The sequence below is a fragment of the Anomalospiza imberbis genome, chromosome 3, assembly GCF_031753505.1.
Source record: "Anomalospiza imberbis isolate Cuckoo-Finch-1a 21T00152 chromosome 3, ASM3175350v1, whole genome shotgun sequence".
Lineage (NCBI taxonomy): Eukaryota > Metazoa > Chordata > Aves > Passeriformes > Viduidae > Anomalospiza > Anomalospiza imberbis.
The window spans coordinates 100,933,752-100,960,270 of NC_089683.1; the positions used below are offsets into that span (position 1 = coordinate 100,933,752).

At 47.0% G+C, this 26,519-nt stretch overlaps 3 protein-coding genes and 1 long non-coding RNA gene across 10 annotated transcripts in view; 2 read left to right on the top strand and 2 right to left on the bottom strand.

The window, feature by feature from the left end:
* Window positions 1-4,254: 4,254 nt before the first annotated feature.
* On the bottom strand, window positions 4,255-8,113 carry LOC137470032 (tubulin monoglycylase TTLL3-like). Its single transcript, XM_068183015.1, is given in 12 exon segments — window positions 4,255-5,094; window positions 5,167-5,599; window positions 5,681-5,927; window positions 6,000-6,148; window positions 6,223-6,335; window positions 6,337-6,392; window positions 6,624-6,731; window positions 6,828-6,942; window positions 7,020-7,148; window positions 7,281-7,628; window positions 7,741-7,844; window positions 7,943-8,113. Coding segments are annotated over 12 exon segments (2,682 nt in total). The 5' UTR covers window positions 7,983-8,113.
* An 81-nt stretch (window positions 8,114-8,194) lies between these two features.
* On the top strand, window positions 8,195-12,744 carry LOC137471624 (uncharacterized). Of its 2 annotated transcripts, none has more exons than XR_010997723.1 (2): window positions 8,195-8,435; window positions 11,147-12,744. It is a non-coding gene; the product is annotated as an uncharacterized lncRNA (long non-coding RNA). The 2 variants fall into 2 exon arrangements; XR_010997724.1 differs by lacking the exon at window positions 8,195-8,435 and adding an exon at window positions 10,221-10,489.
* On the bottom strand, window positions 9,984-26,371 carry ANKEF1 (ankyrin repeat and EF-hand domain containing 1). 6 transcript variants are annotated; one of them, XM_068186065.1, is made up of 10 exons: window positions 26,192-26,371; window positions 20,840-21,226; window positions 20,214-20,413; window positions 19,012-19,161; window positions 18,439-18,545; window positions 16,786-17,604; window positions 13,990-14,216; window positions 12,605-12,771; window positions 11,276-11,413; window positions 9,984-10,227 (listed from the first exon to the last, which is right to left on the bottom strand). In XM_068186065.1, exons 2-10 carry the CDS (start codon window positions 21,183-21,185, stop codon window positions 10,102-10,104), a joined length of 2,280 nt encoding a protein of 759 aa, XP_068042166.1. In that variant the 5' UTR covers window positions 21,186-21,226; window positions 26,192-26,371; the 3' UTR covers window positions 9,984-10,101. The 6 variants fall into 6 exon arrangements, with proteins under 6 accessions (XP_068042166.1, XP_068042164.1, XP_068042165.1 ...); XM_068186063.1 differs by lacking the exon at window positions 26,192-26,371 and adding an exon at window positions 25,844-25,988; XM_068186064.1 differs by lacking the exon at window positions 26,192-26,371 and adding an exon at window positions 25,844-25,988 and having other exon boundaries at window positions 16,786-17,581; window positions 18,422-18,545.
* Window positions 25,474-26,519, top strand: part of PAK5 (p21 (RAC1) activated kinase 5) — a 163,430-nt gene continuing 162,384 nt past the window's right edge. Inside the window, exon 1 of the mRNA XM_068186069.1 lies at window positions 25,474-25,633. The gene's annotated coding sequence lies outside the window, so the exon portion shown is untranslated. The remainder of the gene's footprint in view (window positions 25,634-26,519) is intronic.

Below are 26,519 nucleotides of genomic sequence, written 5' to 3' on the forward strand. Positions count from 1 at the left end.
GCAGGTTCTTTTATTTCAGTCATAAATACATACTTAGTGAAATTTATGATAAATTGGGAAAAATACATGTACTGGATGTAGGACACCTGTAAAATTAATCTGGGGACAGAGGTGAGATGGACTTTTATCATATAAATGTTATTTTGTGCCTTTTACTGAAGCTGTTGTGGTATCAAAGCGATAACTTGATGTCCTGTTTGCTAGCACAAGGTAACTGTGATCACATCTTCCTCCTTACAGCCATAGCAGAGGCAGCCTGGGGAAACTCCAGGGAGGCTTAGGAAGTCTTGGGAACAAGGAACTGCACAAAGGGACTCACTGTGCATGTTTGTGTTTTGGGTAGATGTGTGAGGGCTGCCTGGGTGGGGGCATGGATGAAACAGGAAATTAGGTGTGCACAAATCCAGCAGGACATGAAGCACTCTGAGGTAGCAAGAGCAGCCAGCCCGAGGTACTTCTGCTAGATTGAAACAGTCCTTGAAGGCTTCACAAGTGTTTGAACTACAAAGGCAAATCACAAAGTGTGGCTGAGGTTAGATGACAGCCTGCCTGTGAACCAGCACTAGCATAAAATTCCTCTGCCTTAGGTTGTGTACATGTGCAGAGTTCATCTTTCCTTTCCTTTTTTTGCTGCCGCTCTCTGTCTGCTTAACTTCTGCACTGGTTTCCCCCTTTGATTTATTTTTTGCTTGTGTCACCCATCTCAAGAGACTGAGTCACAGTAGTAATCTGTTTGAATTCCTACCTGCAAATTTCCTTGTTCTCGGTACATTTTCTGACACACAAATGATTCAGCTTCCCAGAAGGGTCTGTCACGTGGGAGAGCAGAACATTCCTCTCTATTACCAACGTCTCTCTCTCTCTGACTATCCCTTGGCTCCCCTTAAGACCATCCACCAAATGATCACTCAGCTTTTCCATAACCAGTCCATTAGCACAGTTTCTTTCCCTCTCTCACAGCTTACTTCCAGCTCTTTGTTCAACACTCCTATTTCTGCTGATGTCATTTAAGTTCTGGAGCTTCATCCTTTGACTCTCCTTGTGACACCTGCTTTCAGATCCCTAAAATCTTCCTGTGCTTCATGCAAGAGATTCTCCTACTCCACTTCTGATGTACAAGGGGAGTCTCTAAATACATCCTCACTGCCACCCTTGAGGACAGTTGTTATGGTTTGACACTGGCGCGATGCCAGCGCCCTCATGAAAATGTACTTTTCTAAATAATTGCTGTGAGATGTGATCAGGAACAGAGCAGAGCAGGCTCAAGCTTAGTAATAAAGAAAAGAACTTTATTAAAATACTACTACTATAAAAACTACAAACACTAAATTCTGAATGAAGACTTTCCAAAACACCCCTCCTCCTCCCACCTAATTTCCAAACAAACTCAACAGTGAGACACCACCCAGGATCCTGATCAAGTTGCTACCCTTCAGATATTCGAATACTCAGTCTTTCAAGGGAGACAGGAGTCTCTCCTGTGCCACAGAGCCCCCAGGAAACACAATTGCCACCCTTGTGTTTCCATGTCACACATGGCAACCGCCCAGAGAAAATCTGCCAGTGTGACACTCTCCTTTCCATGTCACAGTGCTCTCACCACCGTGCATGGACAGACTGCTCATAGGGCTCCTTTAAGGATGCTTTGCCATGGACTAAAAGAGACAACAGTTCAGCTTCTCATTTCGGGACTACAGTCGTCCCCCCCCCCCCATTTTCCCCTGGGGCTGAGGGTCTAAGAACAGAGGTCTTCTTCTCCTCTTCTTCTTCTTTGAAGATAGAGGGCTTTTCTACACCTTCTCTATCTCTCCTCTGTTCTCTCTACTCCTCTGTTGGTAATCACTGAAACAAGTCTCTTGACCCACCAACGCACCCCCCTAAGTGCATCTTCTGTTAGGAGAATTTGGTTCAGTCTATGGCTAACAAGAAAAGTCCAGCCACAAGCCACTCCATCATCTCCTTCCAACTCAAGAATTTCTTCTTCCATCATTTCGGATCCCAGACTGTCTCTCTTCTACTTCAAATCAAGGAGGAGTAATATTTTACAAAGCCTTCATTTCTCAGGAAAGGGTTAAAAGCTCAGACTCCCTGGACGGCTGATATCTCTGCCCAGCAGCCGATTCCCAAGGCCAAGGCTGGGCACCTTCTCCCCCCCCTTTCTCCTCCGCGTCGGCAAAGTTACAGGTGCCATCCAGACTCTCTGTCTCTTCCCTCTGGTGGGGGGGGATGAAAAAGACATCTTCGCTTCTCTCCACCCTTCCGTCCACAGGAGCTGGCTCGGTTCCAGTCCTTCTACCCCTCAGCTCACCTCGACCAGGCCTCATGGCTCCCCCTCCCCCACCCAGCCCGTGGCTGGGCAGGGGAGGTCTGCACAGCACCTTGACCGGAACCAAAGAGAGCGAGCTCTTGGGAGTTCCTGCTTTTAACCCCCTGTGTTCTCAAAGGCGTATCCCTATCTTCAGTGGTCACTTCAGGTGCCAATATCTAAACTTGACCACTGATTGGTTTGACTCAACTTCCTGAAAAAATCACTTCCATATCAAACCACGACAACAGTCTTGAAAGATTCATCCTGACTTAGGTAAGCCCCTCCGTTTGCTCCACTTCTGCCTCATGGACCACTGGCATCTGAATGAATTGACCAGTCAAGCAAAAATGTTTTCTGAGCACTGGGTTTTCTGACTGAGTGGCAGATATCAAAATGCCAGTTAAGTCAGCTCTTCTCCCTTTCTTTGTGTGGAACAACATGTGAAGACTGGGAGAGTCTGCAGCTCGATCTGGCTGGGATGAGAAGGCCCAAGGATGATGCCTGTAAGGATTTCCTAGGGGGACAGAAGATGCTGCCCCCTCAGTACTTGCTCTGCCAAACAACTTTTTCAGGGGCTACTCACCAACATGGGTACATGATCCAAACTGATGCAGATGGCCCCTGCTGCTGGCCAGGTTTGATTTTCCCCTTGCATCCAAGTTCCCTTCCACTTGCTCCCAGTGGCCCTGATGAACACAGCCAGCAGAAAATGGTCTGTCTGGACCTTAACACAGCAGGAGTTTCCCAGTGAGGAAGAACCTTGTGGTTCTTGCAGAGAGGAGGCCTGAGGAACTGGCTCTAACAGCAGAGAACTCTCCCAGCTAATCTCTTCTGGCAGAAGCAGCAGCCTTTTTCTGCAGCTGATGTATCATGCACTGGTCATGCCTGCCCAGCCCAGAGCGGGGCAGGAGGGGCCCGGCCCAGCCATCCTCGGAGAACAGCAGCAGGCACAGGGCCTGGTGGGCACAAGGGCTGGGGAGCCACGACATCCTGTCTGCTCTCTGCCAGCACAGGGTCTGTGCTGGCTGTGCCAGTTCCAGCTGTCAGGAAGAACACATTCCACACACTGGAACAGATCCCCCAGAGAGACTAAGGAATGTCCCTCCCTGGAGACATTCAAGAACCGCCTGGACACATTCCTGTGCCGTGTGCTCTGGGATCACGCTGCTGGAGCAGGGAGGTGGCACCAGATGACCCACTGTGGTCCCTTCCAACCCGAGCCATTCTGTGATTCTGTAACAAGGTGGGTGACCTTATCACAAAAGGAACCTGCAGGAGCTGGTGCTGCCCAGGGCCCTACCGCACTCCCCTCCACCTCCTTTCCTGTACCTCCAAGCAGCCCCAGGAGCCCTAGTGCCCACAGGGGACCCCTGAGGATACCTGACTTCCCTTTGCCAGCCCATTAATCCCCACCTACTGCCAGGCTCAAGCACCCACTTCTTTTCTTGGCACACACACAGGATGGGATTCCTCCTGGCATCCCCTTTGCGTTGGAGAGGGCACCAGCCCTGCCAGCACTCCGTGCCTGACTGGTTCCCAGTGCCGGAGTGCAGCAATGTCACCTGTACCACAGCTCTGTCTGGCAGGGGCCACTGCAGGCAGGCAGGAGTGGAGGCAGCTTCTCCTGCCTCCTGTGTTTCTATCCCAGCAGAGGAGCTGCCCTGGCAGCCCCTGCAGCATCATCCCCAGCTGTGTCCATATCTCCCACACACAGAAGGTCCAAGCCAGGATCCTTCTCACGAAAGTCTATTAAAGCAGGCATGCAGGTTAAGGTGGCTACCGCGGCACAGCAATGGGCTCTCGTTCCCGTGGGAGGCAGCCGGGTGCTGCTGTGTTACCCCATCCAGGACGGACAGGGCGCTGTCACCTCGTGGGGGTGTCTTCTGCATCCCCTTGGGAGCTGCCGTGTTCTCCTGTCCCAAGCAGGGGCCGGGGTCCCGGTGCGGTTACAGCGCCGGCAGGCGCACTGGCCTGGCAGGAAGTCCTGCAGGAGCCGGTGCACAGCCCGGGGGTCGCCAGGGTCTGCTGGGGGCTCTCCGGGGTTGTGGCACAGGCCCCCGCACCGGGGGACGGGCATTGATCGGGGGCAGAACTTTGTGGGGCCGAGCAGCCTGGGGCTGCTCACCCGGCTGACTGAGCTGCGGCAATCCCTGGCTCCCGGCCCCTGGGGGCCGCCAGGGCCTCCTGGGCTCCTCCTGGAGCGATGGCAACCAATCCAGGGGACGGCTATTGATCGGGGGCTGAGCTTCCTGGGTGTGAGCTAACTGAGGCTCGGCATCCTCGGCTTGCCCAACCAGGTGAAGGAGCCTTGGCAGCTCCTGGCTCCTGGCAGAACCGCCCGGAGGTTGCCAGGGGCTCTTCGTTGCTCCCCGGGGCGGTGGCACAGGCTCCCTATCCAGAGGACAGCTGGGGATCGGCAGCAAAGCTGGCTGGGGTGGAGCTTTCGGAGGCTGAGCTTCCTTGGGCTGCCCCACCACCATGTGAAGGAGCCACGGCAGCTCCTGGCTCCCAGCAGAGCAGTCCAGGGGCTGTGGCAGTGCTGGAGGGTCAGACTTGGGCAGGGAGCAGCTGCTCTGCGGTCCCAGAGGAGGCAGCTTTTCCTGTGCCGCTCTGGACCAGGGGACCTTGGTGGCTCTGTCCCCTGAGGGTGCAGGGAGCTGGGGAGTACTGAGTACAGTGGTGGAGGGCTTGTCCTGGGATCGATGCTTTGCCAGCTGGGGCTTCTTCAGGGAACAGCCTGTGGCCATCAGCTTCAGCCCCGCAGTCAGACATGAGGACACAGCTGCCTGCAGGGGGACACAAGGGGCAGTGGGGGCTTGGGGTGCCTGGGGTGTGGCTGTCCCCAGCCCCCAGCCTACCTCCCTGTAGAGGAGCTCAAAGGCACCAATGGAACAGGTGGGGTTGTCCTTGCGGTCGAGCACGAGGCGCAGCGTGTCCCGCTGGACGTTGGCGCACAGCCGGCGCGTCACCGCTGAGGAGGGGCTCATGGTGGGGCAGGAGTTGATCTCCAGCAGCCAGGGCTGGAAATCCTCCCCGATGACAAAGTCGGCCCCGAAGAGCTCAAAGCTGCCCTTGCGGGAGCCCACCTGGTCCCGGGTGCAGCGCAGGGCGTTCAGGATCGCTGCCTTCATGCCGGGCACCATGACCCGCTGCCAAGCATTCGCCTGCCCCAGCCATGCCAGGTGGGCCTGGAACTGCTTGTTGGACCAGATCTTGTCGGGGGGCACGCAGGAGTCCGGCTGTGATGTTTTGTACCGCTTCTGGATGGAGACGTTGCAGAGGTGCCTGGCGCTGGGGCAGGGAGAGCGGGGCTGGATCAGGGGATGCAGGGGGCTGGGCAGTGCGAGCTGGGGGTGAGAGGGGGACACTCACGGCTCCAGGTGACACAGGGAGAAGGGCCGGGAGCAGAAGCGCAGGTAACAGTCTCGGTAGAACCAGACAGTCAGTGGCTTCCAGTCAGTCACCAGGAACCACTGCCGGATGTCGAATTTGGTGTTGAAGATGGTCAGCGGCCGTTCCACATACTTCTGCACCACCCACTCGCACACCCGCGCCAGGGGGCCCGTGCAGCTCTGCGTCAGCTCCAGCACCTCCTCCAGCTTCGTCGCACAGACAATGCCTGGGCAACACAGGGATGGTGGGATCCCCTCTCTGTGGGGATGTGCGTGCCCCATGCTTCCCCCAGCCTTACCCCTGCCGTGGGATTTGGCGCTGGGCTTGATGATCCAGATGTTAAGGTTGCCCTCTATGCTGAGCTGCGGCAGCTTCTCCTCCAGGCGCCGCAGCAGGTCTTGGCACCGCTTCCGCTGCTCCCTGTCCAGCACCAGCTTGGTCCCCTCACTGTGGGGGGACACGGGGGGCTCAGCATCGGCCCTGCCACCATCCCCCCTGCCCCCATCTTGCTCAGCACCCACTGGGCCACACGGTAGTATTTGGGCAGGAAGCGGTCCCAGTCGATGCATGTGCGGCAGGGCGACGGGGTCTTCCTGTCAATGTCCTGGTGCTCCAGGATGCCCAGGTGCTGCTCACGAAACCTCCAGGGCCTCATCCACCAGCTGGGGATACAGGGGGGAGCGCGGCTCTGCTGTGGACAGCATGGGGTGAGAGGCAGGACTCCTACGCCAGCCTTGGGGCCGAAGCACTGAGCTTTCCTGTGGGACAGGTGCCTTTGGAGCTAGGGCAGGGGATGAAGTAAGGGATCCCAAGCCATAGACATGAACAGAGGCTCAGCCTCTAAGCTCAGCCCTCAGACACACCCTGATCTCCCTGTTTCATCCCTCACCTCCACCCCGCTCAGCCAGCTCCATGCACTCACCTGGCACCTTGTCAGATTCTGGGGGCTGCTCTATCCCCACCGGCCTATCCCTGAGCTTCTGCAGGGCCAGTTTGAGCAGGCTGCGAGCTGCTGTCAGGAGGAAATCCTCTGAAAGAGGGAAGCATCATCCCTAGCCAGTTCTGCACAGGACATGGGAAGACTGCAGCACAACGGGTGACAGGAGGGCAGCAGCCCCAGGCTCACCAATGAAGGCTTCCTGCTCGTCCATGAGCCCCAGCCGGTAGCACCGGGGGAAAAAGGTGTTGAAGTCGACTTGCTCGAACCAGGGCAAGTTTTGCAGGCTTTGGCACAGCCCCTCCTGTTTAGAGAAGCTTGTCATTCCCTTCTGGACACCCCCACCCGTTGTGCCCCCTGCCTGAGGCCCCGGGCTCCCACCTTGGTGCAAAGCGCAGACAGCCGGGGATAGCGGTTCACCACCTCAATCCTTGGCAGCAGCTCCTGGTCAATGCTGCTAAGGCGAATGGTCCAGAGGAAGTTTGGCACCTGGTCCTGCACCAGGAAGGACTGCAGGAGAGAGTGGGCCGGGGTGAGCCAGGGAGCCCCCTCCTGCCCCAAGCTATGCCCTGCCCCTGAGGGTCCCCAGGGGAAGGACGTGGGGAGCTGTGGCAGAGCTCAGCACTAGCCTTTTTAGCTAACCATGAGGTCATGGATGTCATCACAGTCCTCAATGCACTGCTCCATGTCTTCCTTCATGTCTTCATCTTCCCTTTGCCCCTTGTTCTCCTTATCGTGTGGCCATGGGTGTTGCAGAGGCTCTGCGGTGCCCAAGGAAGGCTGTGCCCCACCACGTGGGCTCACCACTGCCTCCCCCTGCTCATCACCACCACCACTTGCCCTCTTCTCCAGCTGCTGTTTGCTTTGGTCGCCAGGCTGCTGCTTCAGCTGCCTGCCATTGCGAGGCAGCTTCCTCTCCACCCAGCCGTGGGCACGCAGCAGCCGGCGGATGACGGGGTAAGGGCCCTGCACTGCAAAGATCTTCTTCTCCTGCGGGACAGCAGCGAGCTCAGCCTGCCCAACCCAGTGCTCTGGCTCGGCTCTCCTGAGCACAAATGCAAGCATGTGCCATCTCAGGGCAGTGTGAATTCGAACCCCTCACCTTAATGGCCTTCTCCACACGCAGCCTGGCCTTCCTGAGCCACTCAGACTCAGCTGCATACTGGCGGCCATCATGGTAGCCGATGTTGGCACCTGCTTCCTGCCCTGTGAGGACAGCCCCACCTGAGCCCATGTCCCCATGTCCCCACACCCCCATGTCCTGAGGCCCAAGGGGCGGCCAGGGAGGGGGAGAACATACTGACCTGTCTGCCTCTGCCTCACCAAGTCTGGGGATCCTGCCATGGCATTCCCTGACCTGCCAAGCCTTCTGCCAGCATCCCAGCTGCACTCCACAGCCTCGGGATGTCCCACTGTTCCCTTGTCCTTGGCCTGCTGGGCCAGGGGCAGCTGGAATGTCACCTGCTCAAGTATTGCCCCTGGCTGAGGGGCTGCTTTGTGTCACACTGTCCCAGGCTAGTCTGATGGCGAGGGGAGCTGTGGGTGGCTCTGCAGGTTTTCCTATCCCCCCATCCCTTAGGGACCGTGGTGGGTGTCCTGCACAGGACACAGCCTCCTTATTCCATCACCACTGGGATGCCACAATGCCGGATGCTCAAAGCAGCCTCAGTACACAGGTCCTGGTTCTCCCCTCTTATGAGGGACTTTAACCACTGTGACAGCTGGAGAGGCAACACAGCAAAGTACAGACAGTCCAGGAGGTTCCTGGAAAGCTTTGATGATCCCTTCCTGACACAGGTAGTGGAGGATTCCACAAGGAATGGTGTGCTGCTCAACCTTGTACTAAGAGCCAGGAAAAGCCTCGTTGGACATGTGAAGGCTGTGAACTGCCCTAGGTAATCTCCATGACAGATCTCTGCCAGAAACACAGTTTTACCTTACAGTATAATTTCTGACTGCTGCTTGATTTTATTTTGATGGCTACTGTTCAACAAATTGCCCCTTTGCTTCTCCTTCTTTCAGAGATGCAGTTTCCTTTATGATTGTTCATGGGCTCCTTGCCCACGCTTGCCTTCTATGACTTAACTGCAGCTCTACTCTTTTTGTTATTTACAATCATCTGCAGCCAGCAGAAGTTTTATGCTGGCAGATAAAAATTACACACTGGTCATTCAGTGCGGTTTCACTCCAATTGCCACAGAGGTGGGTCACAATGTTAAACTGCCATCACAGACAGGCTCCCTTGTTTCTGGTGATTGGTGGGGTCCAGACCTGCTGGAATGTTCTTGTCCAGGAGAAGTCAGGACAACCCTCAGAAGGTCATTATTGGTGAAAGCTTTGCAGCTCTCAGGAATGCTCACAGGGAGCTGCTGAACCAGAAGTGGTTCAGAGGGAATCAGTTGCTTCAATTGGTCCTTCAGGAGGTGACGGAGCAAGATAAATATCTTAGAAAGAAGCTAGAAGCAAAAAAAATGGAACAATGAATGTGATGTCAATTTTGGATGCTCCAGAACAATGTTTGTTAATAACCCTCTCTGGCAAATTGGAAGCGCTTAGGAAAAATTTCCTGGAGGATGAAGAGATACATATTCAGGTTAGACATTAAGAGGAATTTCTTCATGGAAAGGGTTAACATTGGAATGGCCTCCTCAGGGAGGTAATGGAGTCACCATCCCTGGATGTGTTTAAGGAAAGACTTGATATGGCACTCAGTGCCATGGTCTGGGTGACACAGTGGTCAAAGGTTGGACTCAATGATCTCAGTGGCTTGGAACTCTGCAGTGCAGGTCTCCATCAGCATCCCCTATGAGACCCCTCCTTCATCTGAGAGATAACAACGGTCTGTGGGAGACATGGCAAATGGATTACAGATTATTATATCGAGATTATTATCCTTTCAAAAATCAGAAGGAAAACAATATGAGCCTGCTGGGGTAGAAGCAATTTTAGGTCTCACGTGCACTTTGGCAAATGAATGGGAGAACATGAAAGAAGTACACTAGGCACTGTGATAGTCCTGGCTGTAAATTCTGAACTCTCTGTTGCCTCTACAGACAACTCAGAACATTCCTGACTTAGCTAATTACTGAATGCCATCTTCATATCTATATATTTAGAGTAGAAGGGTAATGTATCTTCCAGGAAGAAGTTCTGTGTTGGGGTGAAGAAAGCCTTATAAAGCTACACCTTTACAAAAGATGTGTGTGTCACAACAGTGGCTATTCCATGAAGTATACTGAGGCAGCTCCAAGACTTAGAATCACATGAGGATAAATCTTTTTCCAGACTAAGCCCTCAACAGAAGATTGTGTGTAAGCAACATAATCTATAGAGGAAAAACTTGACTTGATAACTGAGATATATTTACTGAGCACTGCACGATTCCTTCCTTGCAAAGGAGTAGCCTTTTACATCTTTGTCTCCTCAAAACCTGTGCTGAAGTAGCTTTTTCCAGGTGCTGTGCTTATTTCTTAAATTTTCTATTGAAGAGGGTTGTAAAATCCTCCATGTGACCACAAAGAGCAGCGCGTTCACGGAGCAATTCTCGCTTTTCTGCAAGCTGCATTGCTGTGGCATCAGGGCTCCATATCTACAAAATAAAGGTATGTGTAGTTAATTTGGATGGGCCTTTTGCAACAGAAGCACTAAGAAAAGATACTGTTAGCCAAAGAGAGCCATGTTCTAGCACTCCTTTCCACTATGAGACATAGAGAAGAAGCCGCGTGGCCTCCCAGCAGAAGAGAGGTCAACAATTTGTGCGTGTATAAACAGAGCATTCTCTTGTTGTCACTTCCAATCTATATCATGCCATGGACTCCGATTACAGATAATGTGGGAAAGAAGATCTTAAGGTAATTATTTAAAATTACTGACTCAGCCTCATGATCTGCAGAGTGGAAAATAGTAATTAGCTGTAGAGTCATCAGCTATGTAGCCTCAGTCCTCTGAGACCATTGTAGAAACTAGCATAAATCAGGGCTGGGGAGATGATAAACAAACTCCAAACACAACTGCTCAGCCAGCAGTGGTGTTATTTTCCTTTTTAAGGAGAAAAAAAAATTACCTCACTGTGTTTATGTTGTTCTGTTTCTCAGTTATTTCTAAGCATGTATTAATAAGACCCTGACAGAAAAGTTGTATTTCCACTATTCCAACTCTAGGTAGCAAATATTTAGTGTGCTGTGGTCCATCTAGTTCAGTAACTGTCACTGAAAAAAGTCATCATGTGATAACTAATCAACAGGGCAAGTTATAAGTTGGTGCCCATGCTATGCAAATATACTCCTATATTTTAAAAGCAGGAATATAAAAATATGTGTCATAAATGTAACTGCATTTTTATTTTACTGTGGCTGCACTTTAATCCAATTTTAAAATCTGATAAGAGCTTGATTTCCACAAATATTTGTCATATATATATATATATATATATGTATATATTTGTGTTACAATATAATATACATCCACAAACTCTTTAACGTACTCTTGTTTGGTGGCAACCTCTCCAGGCTGTGTCACGTCATCTCTGAGCTAGTTGAGTGGTGGAAATGTCATTGGATTGCTCTGGGTTTTGATCTCAGCAAGTTCTACCCTTAAGTTACCATGGAACTGCACTCATGTTTTGCTGCTGTACGTACTTTTCTGGGTCTGAAGGAGATGTCATTTTTGTCTTTTCTTGTGGCCAAAGATTTCCAATAAGCAGAACTGTCCTTACGGGAACGCTTTGTCTTTTCAGGAACAGGTTCTTCTTCAGGTGGCTGAGATACGTCAGGAGACTGAAAGGGAAGAAGGTACCAATTATACCAATACATCATGTTCAGAAATAAGGCATGCATCCTGCATCTTCTTATACTCTGCTACAATATTTACTGGGAGAGTATTTTTCTTAATCTCTTCAGAATCTGTTTCTCGCAAAGTTGATTTTTTAAAACCAAAAATTGCAAGGGCCAACCTTTAGAAAGGTAAAAGACACCTCTCCTCCTTGGGCACTAAAACATTAATTCCTCTTTATGACTCCCAAGACAGTCACCTTGTACCACTGGTGATCCCATCCTCTTCCAAATGAGGAATAAACAAGCACCTAAGGTTGTCATCCTCCTGCCTCTGAAAGTCCTGTGCTGTCCCTGATATTCAAAACCTTTGTGCAAGGGCGATGACAACATTTAGCTACTGGGACATATTTACTGCACTGCCCAGGGCAGCTGAAGGACACTTCCAGCCATGCAGATACAATTGCATCTTCTCCCTAAATAGCATCCTGGATGTGACTAAAAGTACCACTGGTGAATCAAGAAGGTCTCATCCACAATAGGAGAACCCGGATGTGGTCACGGAGGCTGGTGTCAGCTTGGGAATAGGGCAATGCTGAGATGCTCAAGACTCCCAGAGGGTGCAGGAAAAGCATTCAGAAATAAAACAGGCAAACATCAGTGTAGGTTTTGAGAAACAGGACTCAGGTAAATAGTGGAAGAGGAAGGATATTGGACAAAATGGAAAATAGGAAGTTAGCAAGCCTGGTAGTGTCTCAGGGAGTTCAACTAGGAGAATAAAAAAACTTTTAACCAGTTTGAAGGGTATTGCTCTTATCTTGTGAAAAAAGAGGTTCTCCCTTTAAGAAATTATGGTTACCAGTTGTTCAGAGTTGACCACAACAGACCTGGATGAGCATATACTTCAGGAGGAGGGAAAAAGAAAGGGAAATACTTTTCTGTGTCCTGTCAGTGATACAGGACATCATTCTGATGTGTGTCTGGGGAAGACATGAAGTTTGTAAAATTAGCAAGACAAATTTCAACCAATGAACAAGTTCTAATACTCACAAGAACAAGTATGGGCATCTGAAAACACTCACTTTAACAAAGCTGCCCAAGTTACAGCATTAGAGAGAAATGGGTGGCAAAGAAAGGAAAGAAAGAAGGTCCCTGATAACTATTAGCAAATCAGTCCTTTGTTACCATCTCTCATACCTCTTTTTTCACAGGTTTTGGTGGCTCTGCTGGTTTTGGCTTCCCACCTTTTGCTGGCTTTGCTTCTTCTTTTTCTTGTTCTTCTGCCAAAATTTGCAGTTGATTTTCAAGCAGTTCAATTATTGTAGCATCTTCAAATACTTGGGCAAGATCAAGAACGCTCTTTCCTGTATTTAAAAAAATAAATATCTCTGTAAACCATGAAAATTAACTTTGGGACTGGTTTATTGCAACTGGACAATCAACTGAATTTAATATGGCCAGTATTTTATTACCCATCCCATGTGCCAGCAGCATGCCTGACATTGGTGTGAGGACCAGCAGTCATCAGCACTGCTTGCAGAAATAAGACCTGGCAGAAACGAGCCTTGAAACTTATTTTGCAGGAATATTGCAGGAATTCTTGTATTGCTTGCTTTGTTCTTAATGTTCTGCCATCTGCAGCTTAATACACTGGTCCTGCAGGTTGTCATTTTGATCTCTGAGAGCTGAGAGCATTTAGCTCTAGGAGATGGTCTGCATTCCTGACCTTGTACTGTGCTGCCCATCTCCTTCTGCCTATGCTTGCTCTGTGGCTGGCAAGGGAAAGCCCCCTGATGGAAATGAACAGCTTCGGTGCTTAATGAAGGAAAAAAAAAATCTGTCCTGGTTCTTATGAGACTCTGGCTGTAAAGTATCTGTGAGACTGAACTGCTGTGTTAATCAGAACTCCACATGATATAAGAAATAAGGAATACACATCCCTTCTAGAAAGCAGGGTTTCACTCCTAGGCATTTTGGCAAGGAAAGTCTCATTGTGTAGCAATGTTGCTTCCTATGTTAGAGCAAGAGCTTGAAAGGTGATGCATGTGAACTTTTAAATTACTCTGGAGACAGTGGAAATAACACTGAAGGAGGGATCTGCTGTGAGGAGGTAACACTTCAGCACCAGCTCAGATTTGGTTTTGTGTTAATTATTTTTTTCTCAGAAGTTATAGCTACATGTAGAGCAGCAAGGAAGTTTTTTAACCAGGGCTGCCTGTGCCTAAAAATAAATTGCTTAAATGAGTGGCAGACTATACTCTGGGCCACAACTGAAATCTAATTTTCCCTCAAATAATAATAACTAGATAGAAGGCTTTCATTAAAGCCACTTATAACTCTCTATGTATCTTGTGAGGAGTAACAGTCTTCTGAATTGACTAATTAATCATGTTACTTCATTTTCTAGATATGCAAAGCCCAAGAAAGCATTTATTCAATAATGATTCCAGGCTGGAGTAAACTAACTGAACCTATTACCTTCATCCCAATCCTGACAGCAATGCTAAATGCAGAACAGTTCTCAAAGTGTTCCAGGTGTTTTTCATAAAGAAACAGCCTATTTTGGAAACATTGCTATTTACCATTGCTGTTTATAGCTTGGACATCAGCACCTGCAGTGATTAAGAAATAGACCATGTCCAGCCTGCAGGCCTCAATGGCTCTCATCAGCGGGGTGGCATCACTTATTGCAGGGGCATTCACGTCTGCTCCAGCCTTCACCAGCACCTCAGCGATATCCAGGTGTCCATTATAGCAGGCATGATGCAGAGGAGTCCACAGGAAGTTGTCTGTTGCATTTACATCAGCCCTGCACAGGGTAAGAGCAGTTGTGGCAGCTGAAGCTGTTGAGTATCTACAGTAACAGCCCTAGCTCCAAGTGCAGTCAGCTGCAACTGCCCACTGCAATGGCATATTCAATATAAATAACTATTTTCATATTGCTATTCTGAACCCATTTGAGTCCCTGAACTTGTCATGGAATAGTAATTTTAAGTGTGCCTGGGTGCTGGTCATGTTCCCCCCCTAAGCCATGAGTTTTCTTCACATGGAGCTTTTCATGGGTACAGGAAAACAACCAGTCATTCAAACACCTTAGTCCTCTAAAAGGCTGCTAATGTTTGTGCTCCAGGTTCACCGAGAATGGCAGAAAGCAGATTAAGGAACTCAAAAAGTTCACTTCTGGGCCAAGAACAGGTGCTACAGGACATGTGGCAACACTACAGTGCTCGCCTGCACGAGGGGGAAGTGTTCACCTTTCCTTTCATTGTTGCTGCCTTCTGCCTGCTTCATTTCCCTGCATTGGCTTCTCCCTTCTACAAACGAGTTTCAGGAGGTCTGCCTTGGGAATCTGAGCATTGAAAAACTATTCAGCTACTGTGCTGCTGGGCTAGGATCTGTTTCTGCTCCCGAATTAAAACTGGGATGCTCTGGAGAAAGCAAGGGCTAGTTCAGGTGAGATCCTTGCAATAGGCTGCCTTTGGATGAAACTGAGAGGAAAAGCATTATCAGCCCTAGAGGTCCTGAAGGGAGTTAGGGACACTGTCCCACTTACTTGGTGGACAAAAAGCTGCTGTCTTCCCAAAAGACAAGGAGGAAGGGAGAAAAAAGAAAAATTATGAAGGAAGCTGCTTTCAGGAATAGCTATTTGCTCTTCAGGTCAGGTGATTGTCTAAATAAAAGTACAGATTCATCTGTTCTTCTTTCCTTGTTTAAATTTTTAATCTTTTTCAGAATTCTGTCTTTGATGAGATCTTAGCACAGTAAATTTACCTGACCTACCACGTTTATCTTTCCTATCTTTCAGTCTCTAAGCTGTTATAGTTTATTTGTATGTAGTTTTCATTTGTTTTAATTCTCATTAAAATAAGCTCATTCTGTTTTTTCACTTTCTCTCTCAACCCAACCTCTTTGCCTGCACTCACACTCTGTCTGCCCCTGAATCCTTCTTCCTAACTTCATCCTATCAGAAAGAAACCAATCAATGGGAACAGGGACAATGCAGCACTAATTTAAAAATTCCTACGCATTTTCTGCCCATCAAGCACAGAATTTCCCATCAGACCAAATTTCATTTACTTCTAGTTCTTTCTGGAGGAAGATAGAAAGTAGATACCACCAATTTAATTTTAAACATAATAGATGTTAACCATTTATCTGGATAAATGTTTTGTTTTGTATCCAATATTCATTTGTGGCTCTGTAATGAAAAGGTTATATTGTAAAAGGTATTTGAATACCCATGCCAAATTGCAAGCCCATAATGCTGAGACATGCAAAACTAAGTGCCACTGATAACTTTCCTCTCCATTTTCATTTCTGTCAATTGAAAAAAAAATCAAAACTGGTCCTATTTTTTCAAGCTAAGTTACTGTGTTTCTAGGTCTTATTGTTAAATATTGTTGTGACTCCAGTGCTGCCTATAGAAGCTTGGTAAAAGGAGTAGAGATTATTCTGGTGGATTAATGTGGTAGCTCCTACATCTTTATCTTTGGAAAACCTAAATATACACATTACCCAATTTTTCATATGCTCCAGGAATGTCAGTGTAATTACCAGGATGTGGAAAGATCCATGTGATCCATGTGCTGTTAGTTTTTGCAGGAACCAGAGCAATGACTACAGCCCCTTTCCCTGAGATATTAACATGAATTCTATCTATGTATAGTAGAGAGAGAACAGAGTTAATGTAAATATCTTTGAAAAATGTTCATTTAAGCATTTATGTGAAAGATTGTAGGACCACAGCAGTCTGACAATAAGAAATTATGCTATTACACAAGTATGACTGAATCTTTCTAAAATTGCTTTCATTTTTAAGCTGTCATTGAGATTTTTCACAAGTGTGTCTGCAGGCTACAGAATTGCTGGAGCACTTCTAAAATGAGGAGCAGGCTAATTAGTAGCAGGGACTTCTGATGTAAATCCTGCGGTTTCAGCCTGCCTCAGCTGCAGGGGAAAGTGAAGGTTTAAACTAGGCATGTGGAACAGGAAAGTCCAGGATCACCTCGATGATTTCAGGCAAGTCCTTCGAGTCAGATTTCCCCAAAATCATTTCCTGGTTTTGAGAGGTCGCTTGTGAGGATGCACTACTTGAGACATGGGTATGAACTCTGCTGCTGACCAAATGTCAATAGCCCAGACACCACAAATTTCAGTCCTGGCGAACTTGTCTCTTGGTTGCTTTCATTTCCATGCTACTGAAATGCGAAAAATAATGAACTTACCCTCTGTGACTTGAGATCCTAGGGAACTAACTTTAATATTAAATGTTAATGTAAGCAGAAAACAAACCATAGCCTTTTGCATCCAAATATTTACTGGATATTTATGCTTTTGAAAGCCTTCCCAAAATAGCAATTAAATTGAAATTATCTTACCCCTTTTCCAGAAGAAACTCCACAAGAACTATGTTGCCACTTGCACATGCAACCATCAAAGGTGTTTTGTAATATTTATCTTTTATGTCTACTGGCACACCCTCGTCAAAGGCTTTCTGCAGAGACACAAAGTCTCCTTCTCTGACCAGGTAGTTGATATCCATGAGGATTTTCCTTGGCTCCTCTACGTACCAGGCACGGTCATCAAGCACGGGATGGGTGGATTGGAGGGCCTGTTTGAAACGCTGCTCTTGAGAAATGTTTGGGACAGCCTCAACCATGTAGGTAGGGAAGCCATCTTCCCCAAGTGGACATTCACTCTTTGGGATTACACAAATTGGCACAGGGAGGCCTTTTTTGCCTTTTTTTCTCGGCAGTTTCTTCTTCTTCTTTGCTTTGGGCCTAAAGGATGATAGCAGAAAGGTTTTCTGCAAGTATTTTGAGCCTTTAAAAAAATCATCAAGGCTGATCCTGTCAGTAGATACTTCATGCTTTTTAGCAAGAATTTCTATTTGTTCCTCATCCACAGTGCCCCAGCGCTTCTGAATGACTGACATAAAATCATTTCTGGATACCATCCCATCTCCTTCTTCATCAATCTCAAACTCCTTGCAGATGGCATCCTCGTGCTGCAAGGACCAGTCGTACACCTTCAGGTACCAGGCGAGGATCTCATCTGGTTTTTTAAAGGCTTTTTCAGCTTTGCGCAATACTGCTGCTGCTGCTTTGAACCCACCGCTCTTGGCAACCTCCCTTGGGGTCAGATGTGCCAGGTTTGACCATGTAGGATCACAGCCTAGAAATATGGACACAATTTGGCTAATAGTGCAGTGGAATTCCTAATGATGTAATATAAGAAACTTATAATACACAGGCAACTCATTGCCACAGGCCTACAATTTAATATAAATAGCAGTGGTAGGTGGAACTACATCACTGATCCCAGGCTGGAAGGTCAGCCACATGTCCATATTTTTTTCCCAAAGGGAGAAGCATTGAGCAACCCCTGTTCTATGTATTTATCCACTCATGAATATGCATAGAAAGAGAAAAGTTCAATGGAAACTTTACATTTTACTTGAAGTGGTGAGCAAGGTTATGAAGCAAACTAATATTAAAGTGTCACTTATTTCTGTACCCCAATTTGGCAATGGATCACTACTTTGATTCCAATAACAGAATGTGGGATTTTGCATGGTCCTCTTGGACCAAAGCTTGAAGTGCCATGATAATCTGATCAAGTCAGGAAAGGATCACAGCTGCTTCAGGGCATGTTTCAATATCCATGGGCATGAAGTTTTCCTCATAACTGCACAGAGATTTTTTGTAAGTGACCATCAAATCAAAAATTTATTTTCTATTGGAAGTTTCAATACAATACATCTAAACCAAACTAAACCTGGAAGCACTTAATACTGTCCAACACTAAGTTATACAAACCCCTGGTGTTTCTGCTGCTTTCTTTGAGAAATGTTTTCTCATCCCCATAAGAGCCTCTGTTAGCCCCTTCTGAAGGATAATTTTGCCACAGGGTACCCAAGAGTCAAATCCTTCAGAGATACCCAAATGAAATCTTTCCTTTAGCATAGAAATAGAATACAGATAATAGTTGTGAAGTAATTTAGTTTTAATGTACCTCTTTGTCCTATATACCTGCAGCAATCTGTAAATCCTCCCTCTGCTGCGTAATGAAGTGGTGTGTTACCATTCATAGCAATCAGTTTCAGGTCTGCACCATAACCTGAAATAATCGTCAGAATCTAGAAAAACAAACAGAGTCCCACCAAAAATCTTGTCCTTAACATGTGAAAATGTGAGATTGATTTACAAATAAATGCAATATCTTACATTCCCATTCTAATAATGAAGTTCTCTTCCATGTCCAGCTGGTCAATGCACATATAACATTTTTTCTCTAGTACTGTGGTTATTTAACTGATGAAACAGAAACCTTGTGTAGTTACAGACACCAAGGAGAATCTTCTTGCCAGCTCACTGTGAGCCCCTATCTGGCCTATCTATCACTGCTGGAATCCCTTTGATACTTAAAAAGAATCTGCTTTTGATTACTGATCATTATACTTTGATCAACTGAGATAATGGACTCAAAAAAAACCCAACAGAAACACACTCCAAAAACCCAAAACAAAACCCTGTAACAACAACAAAAAAAAAACACCTAGCTTTAGCTTTGCAGCAATGCTTTAACACCACAAATGTTAATACCTCAAAAAAGCCTCCTTTGGCTGCGAAATGTGCAGCACTGTGTCTTTCAAAGTCGAACAGGTTCACATCGGCTCCCCTCCGAAGCAGACCCAGCACCACCTCGGCAGCACCTTCCCGTGCAGCTTCCATCAAGGCCGTGCGCCCCGTGGCCTGCAGGGGAGCGAGAGAACAACTCCCAGTTTGTTCCATGTGCTAAGGCTGCAGCAGTGGGACATGGCAGTTCCAAGCTGGCATAAAACTGGAAGCCTCCTTTTAGCTATTACTGGGAACAAACGACAAGCCTAATAGTTCCAAAGATACTTGCAGATAAGCTTTCAGAATCTGCTCATAGTGCTGCTAAGAGAGAGCAGTCAGATCCCAGCAACTCAAGTACATTGAAGGCTTGAGTCCCTTGAATAATGCCCATGAAAATCAATTCCTTAGCTAAGGAATCCTGTATTCTGTGGGTATCTTCTCATGCATATTTATAACATCTAACACAAAATACCACCTCAGTTTATGAAAGCAGGAGCATAAGGAGCTATGGCTGAAGGAGTACTATGGGGAAGGCAAAGCAACCAGGGAATTTCACTATGGTTCTGTGAGGAAAAGTTCACACTCTAATACATTAATGTTGTCTTTTCCTAGATAATAATGGATGCTTGCTTTGGATAACTCTAAGGGAAAGTTTGAGCTTCTTGATTTATCAATAGCATAGAGCTTCAGTCTTTCAGGTCTTTGTTAAATTTAGGAAGCAAACAAATAAATGATTAAGACATACAGAAGAGAGAAAAGTTTCTTATGCCTTTGTTCCTGCCTTGACTCCTCATCCGATTTTCCCTAATGGACTTAACTTTTAGTGACTATTATTTCAACTCTGTAAATCTAAGGACACATCAAGGCAAATACAAATCAGCACTGCTCCACTGAAGTACAGTGAACTGCAGCTCCTAACAGCTGACTCAGTTACATCTAAGTTTGGGGACATATTTGCACTCTAAAACTACAAAAATCGAAAAGAATACTTAAATCTTTCTCCTCCAAAAAAAGGGTGGCACAGAAGAGGGGAAGGGGTATGGCCCCTCAATAATCCCCTCATTAAAATAATAAAGCAGTGAAAATAAAGCAATTTTCACTGCTTTATTATTTTAATGTGAGGATTTAAGGTCATGTACTCTGCTCTATACTCCTGTATATGTCCTTAGTTACAGAAATGCTCATACCGGATCTTTTGCATGGGGATCTGCTCCTTTCTCCAAGAAAATTAGGCACATTTCTTTAACCTCATGAGCTTGCTCACAGGCTTGTAGCAGCACAGACCTCCCAGTAGTGGTACAGTTGTTGACATCTGCACCATATTCCAAGGCAATTTGCAGGCAGTGGGAGTGGCGTCCTGTAGGTGAAAGGCAGTAAAACAAAATACCTGCAAAGGAAACCAGTGGGGATTAAGGTGCTAAAGGAAATTACCAGAAGTGTTGTGAGACTGTGAGCTTCACAGCTGACCAAGACCCCTTCACTGATGGTGTATCCATGCAAAAAAGACTTCTGCTTCAGAGACTTTACTTGAGGAGAAAACCAGAGCTCAGTATGTCACAGACCATGGGAGGAATGTGAGTCTCAGTTATAAGTTACCTCTCAGCTCTGTACTGGGGAGACTTATGATTTAAAGGCCTAGACTCTTCAGGGAGAATTATTTTCATTTTCATCAAAACTGTTATGGCCAACAGCTTCTGTTGGGCTGTAAGGATAACCCTCAAGCACAGTTCCTCTCCACAGGTGGGACACATCAGGTGTAGTAAATGTGCCACACAGTTAAGGGATTGCTTTATGGTACTTCCTTCTCACTCACCTTTCCCTTCATTATCCACAGCAGTCATGTCTGCATTAGCTTTTGCTAATAATTCCAAAATCACCTCATAGCCTAGCTCAGCTGCCTTCATGGCTGGAGTGCGTCCCATGTTGTCGTGGACATTTGGATGAGCTCCATGTTCCAGCAGGAAGTGGCACATTTCAATATCATTTTTCATGGAGGCCACGTGAAAGGCACTATATCCTTCCTTGGGCTCTGTGTAATTAATGAGATCTGGGAATCCTTTCTGGATCAGATTTTCTATTTGCTTCTTGTCTTTCTTGTGAACACACTGAAGAAGCTTGTAGATCTGTAAGTTTAGAAGCCTTTTATCTACTGGTAGCATTGCAGGATAGGGAAAATTGTCTTCTTTCAAGGAAGTACTTTCTGCATGGACAAAAAAGAAAACATGCAATTTCACAGAGGAGATTATAATGACATGCCATTAAAAATCAGGAATCAGACCATATTCACAGCATGAAAAAAAACACTTTACCTGGACAGAACACTAGGGTTTGAACTATTTTTTCTTTTACTGTGGGCAGCACATATAGAGACTATATAAACCCAAGTGGCACCTTACAAAAATTTTCTTTCTAGTCATCCCGCTGTTCTGAAGAGGTCTCATTCACTGAGAAAATTAAGTTAAGAAGCTGTAGGGTAACTGCTCTCCATTCAAGGAACTGTTATAATCTACAATTACTTGGAAGCCTAAGGGGAGGCTGTTCCTCTGTTATTTTCAATGGGGGAAAAAAATCACAAGACACCGTGTCCTCTGCACTTGCTGAAATATAAAATTGATACTAAAATTTATACTAAAATCACCTCATCAGTGCTTGACCACCTTCCCCCTTTTTGTTTTTTCTTTTTTGGTAGCTGATGCATGAACTTCCTGCTAGGCTATATACATGAAAGAGTAAGTCAAATTTCTCTGCAACAAAACCCTTGGAGAAAAAAAATATGCAGATAGTAGGGCACGGGTCTGGGAAAAGGTTCTTCCAGGTCATGCATCACAAGCTTCTTGAAAAACATTCAGTGCAGGACTTTGCACTTGACTCAATTCTGGATGTTTTTCAGTTTTTTCTTTTAGATTTTTTTGCCTTTTTTAGCTAGTCTCAGCACTCATGGCTGGAGGGTCAGGAAGGGTCAGACATTGTAGGGTCCATTTCTGAAGCTTTCCTAAGTGGATGGGAAGCTTCCTATCAGCTTCAGCAAGTCTTGGGTCAGCCTGTCCTCCAGAACTCTTACAGGACATGCAACACAAAAAGATGAAGGAAAATCTGTTAGAGAATACTTGGGGTTTGGTTTGTTTGAGTTTCTTACTTATTGCAGTATAGTCTGTAAACGAGACCACTCAGCATCTGCCTGGCTACTGCTGGGTGCTTTGTGGATGTCTGTGAGAAGGGGAAATTGCAGAGAGAGATGCAGAAGGATGCACGATTCCAACAGACTTTGTGAGGCAGGACCTCCCATTCTGGGAAGGAAGCCTGAGAGAAAGCTGCAGGAAAAGTATAAAAAGATGACTGAAGGTGAATCATGTTGGGAATGGACAGAGAGGTAATTTTTGCACCACAGGTACAACTTGACAGTTGTAGTTTCTCTAGCTATTGCCTTTCATTTCTTTGGAAGTTCTGTGTCCAGCCTAGTTTTGGAACAGAGATTGGGTCAATCTGTTGGCAGATTTCTGAGAACTGTCCCTCTTGTTTTCCCTGTCGGACAAGGCCCTCAGCTCCTTCCCTGTGCATCCAGCTGTGCTGGGTGAAGGTGTTGTTATTAGAAGCTGCTCCCTTGCAGAAGTGTTTAAGTGAGTACTAAAATGCAAAAACTTTCTCTTTGCAATGAAACCTGGTCTGAATAGGTCAGCTGCTCTCAGATGTTCTCCATTTAAACATGGCATTACTTAAATCCTTTTCTGTTTTGGTCTTACATAACCCTCATTCTGATCATAACAAGTATATTCTTACATCAAACCAATCTTTGGGTAGTAATAATTTAAATCTGTCACCTGTGGCTTGTTTGTTCTCATCCCTACCATGTTGTGCTTCCTATGGTATTTTGTCCAGTGAAAGGGGTGAATGCAGGGGTTTTTATCCTGCTGACAGGAGTTACACCTATAGCAACCCTGTAGTCCTAAAGCTTAGGGCTGAGAAATAAGGGTACTTCAGAGTAATGCCCTGCTAGAAGTGAACACTGGAGTCCCCACAGAGCCTGGCTTTTACAGCCTGAAGCAATTTCTGAGAAAATCCTCAATACAGGAAGTTTTTTTCTGGCTACTGAGTACAGGGAAAAGTTGTGATGCAAACTCTGCAGGGGCTGTGAGGAGGAGCAGCAGGAAGGTTCTTACAGTACTTACACCACTGAAATTCAGCAAAAGAAATGTTTTTAAAGATACTAGATGGAATTGACAAGCTTAAATGTTCCCTTATGCTTTTGTTCCACTTTCCACCATCCTGCAGCAGTAAGGAACTTGGGTTTACTTCCAAAAAACTTTCTTCCCACTGTTATTCATTATTTGCACCTGGATTTTGCACAGCATTTTTCAGGAACTTATTTAGAATGAAAACTTGCTTTTTCTTCCTTTCTATCTCCCCCCGAAGCAGCAAACACCAAAGAAGTGACATTCTCCTTGGACATAGGTTAGTAATGCCAGAAAATGAGTAGAACTCATGAACTAGTAATGAGCAGAACTGCACTAAAAACCTGTTAGTAACTAACCTTCAATGAACAAACATGAACAAATGGATATAACATTCAATACATATGGATTTGGATTTATTTCATGGATTATCTTGGAGACTCCTTGAAATACTCCCTATAAACTCTGCCCCACGCTGGACGTGAGACTGATGGCACACCTTACACTTACTGCACACTTTCATTTTTGCTCACAGTGTAATGCATAATTTACTACCATTTTAGTCCTGATCAGATTTTTTTCTGGTGCTTTTGAGCTGCTTATCACAGTATTATTTTAATATTTCACATGCAGCAATAAAATTATTTCCATGAGCAGAAGTGAAATTATTTTTATCGCAATAATGAAGTCTGTTGTTATCACAATTCAGCCACCGAGTCCTTACCCAGTTTTAAGTCTTTGCTTCAAAGCATTAAGAACCAACAATTTACAGGAAAACAACCATAACATTTTAACTGTTACAGTTATTATTTCTTTGCAGCATTTGTTGAAAGTGACTGGATCAAGTTTTATTAGAAGTTTCTAAAGTAGCAGCATCAAAGAAAGACAGGTGGGATAAGAAACTCTAGCCAAGGTCATGTAAAGTTATAAGCAAGGGAAATGAAATTTTCTAAAATGAAAACTGCAGCATCTTGTCAGTTTTCATTAAGTAAATACTACCAACCCTGCGTTCTTCATAGATTTTTTTACCACTTCACCTATAACAGATGGTTTAATGGAAAATGAGGGATTGTTAGTGTGGCTTTGAGACAGTCATGCTCTGGGGAGGGCTTCGTGAAGCCGTAACCACAAATCCTAAGCCTGTAACGTGTGCTTAGCAACAATTTTATCTGTTGACAAACATCAACAGACATGCTACCTTCATTCTGCCAGCTTTTGTCACTGTTCTGATGGAGAGCATGAACTCATTTCAAATCCAGACGAATCCTTTTCTCTGTACACCTGTCATTAAAAAAATCATTTTAGTCAGATTCCTGTTTTCCCACAAAACTTTCCAAGCTGTGATGTAGGTAGATTGATAGAGAGGGAAGTTCTGGTGGCCAGTGATCTCATTCCCCGTCTCCCAGTCAAAGCCTGCTGCCTGACTGCTGCTGGAAGCACTTGTGACTCTGCCTTAAAAGTTTGCAATGTTTGTCAGTTTCAACATTTCCAGTTGAAAACATCCCTTTAATTATCACTATGCACAAACCAGTAAACAAAATTTTCATTTGTTTTATCTTTAGTGGGAGAAAATAGCTGAGCACTTTCTAAATTTAATCCCTTTGCATGCTGGGCACAGAGATAAGCACGAGCCCTGTAATGTCAGTATAAAAGGAACCAATATGGTAACAGTGCCATGCTATATTTACAGCTTTATGAGAATAATTGCACTGGATTTTTGACTGTGACTAATGTTTAACAGGAGTGATGCAGTAAAATCTTCCTAAAATTGAATTCCAGTATCATGAATAACCTATAATGCTGTGGTTTTTTGGTGTTTATTCTCCAGTAATGCCTTGCCTTGGGCTGAGGCACAGCTGAGCACAGTGATGGGCACTTAGGTCTGAACTGAGCAGGTTTCAATGTCGTGTGGAGATCTCAGCCCAGATCCAGTCCTTTGGGAAACGGCCCAGTCCTGAGTGCTGTAAAGACATTTCCGAGTTTATGGCTGTCTTAGATCAAAAGATGTGCATCTTTTTGTCTTCAGCTTGCCTTGCAACTTCCAGTCACCTCAGTACCCATCGAAACTGGGATGTAATGGAGCCCAATTTGCCAGCACCTGGCAACCAGCTTTGTGAGCAACACCTGCGGGGACAGGGGCTCGGGGGAGGGGGTGGCTCCTCAGCCAGGAGCCCAGCTGGGCTCCAGAGAAGCCTCTGGAGTGCTGTGCAGTCGGGGATGAGGTGCTGCTGCGCCCAGGAACAAGGAACGGGGTGGCAGCCGAGGTTGGTTTGTTTTCCCTGGACTGCGACTCAGAGGAACGGGCAGCCTGTAGAGGAGACTGGCTTTAACGGGAGAGAAACTGCTGGAAGGGGAGGATGCTGGAGAGCCGGTGGTGACCCAAACAGGGTTTCCTGCCAAGGACGCGCTGGTCTGGCCGTGCAGACACCCAAACTGAGGTAAATGCCAGCGGCGAGAGGTGCGGGCCGTGAGGGGGGCGATGTGCAGCGCGTCCGTGTCCTGCGAGGCTGCGCTCAGCCCTCACGGCCCGCCGGCTCTGCCCCAGCCCCTCCGCAGCGCCGGGGAGGGCGGCCCGAGCCCCGCCGCCCTCTCGCCACCACGTCCGGCAGCGGCGGCGGCTGCGCCCCTCGGCAGCCCGGGGCACTCACCTGAGGAGCAGGAGGACGCCGAGGGCTCGGGGGCCGCAGCCGGATCCCCGCCTGCCTCAGCGGCCGCCATCGCCGCCGTGGCCGTCTCCTTGGCAACGGCGTCGGGCCGGTGGGAGCCGTGAGGCGGCACCGCTTCCCCTCGGCCGGCGGGCCCTCAGCCCCACCGCATCCTCTCGGTCCCCTCAGCGCCGGCGGGTCCCCTCAGTGCCACCGGATCCCCTCAGCGCCGGCGGGTCCCCTCAGCTCGGCACAGACCAGCGCCCGCCGCCCTCCGAGCCGCCGGGGGTGAGGCGGGCACTCGGGAAGGACTTGGGTGTCGTGGGCTCTCTCTCCTTGTAGCTGACTTACTCGGCAAGCCTCCTTTTCCTCCCCCATGGGAAGCAGCAACGCTGTGTGGTTGTTTCAGCTCCAGACTTTACTGGAGCTGCCACAAAAATGGAGTGGCGAGGTTCGCGTATCACCCAACTGCCCGGCCATTCCCCCAGGGTTTGTGTAGCACAAGAATGTAAATGAGCTTGGATGAAAATGTAATCGTTCACAGTCAGATGGACAGAGAAACCTGTATTAACAGGAGAAAAATGCCAGTGGATGGGAAAAAAACGCTCAGAGCTTGTCAAGTGAAGTCTAAGTCATTCTAAAAGGCAACAACACTAACCCGACTGCCCGAGCTCTGTAT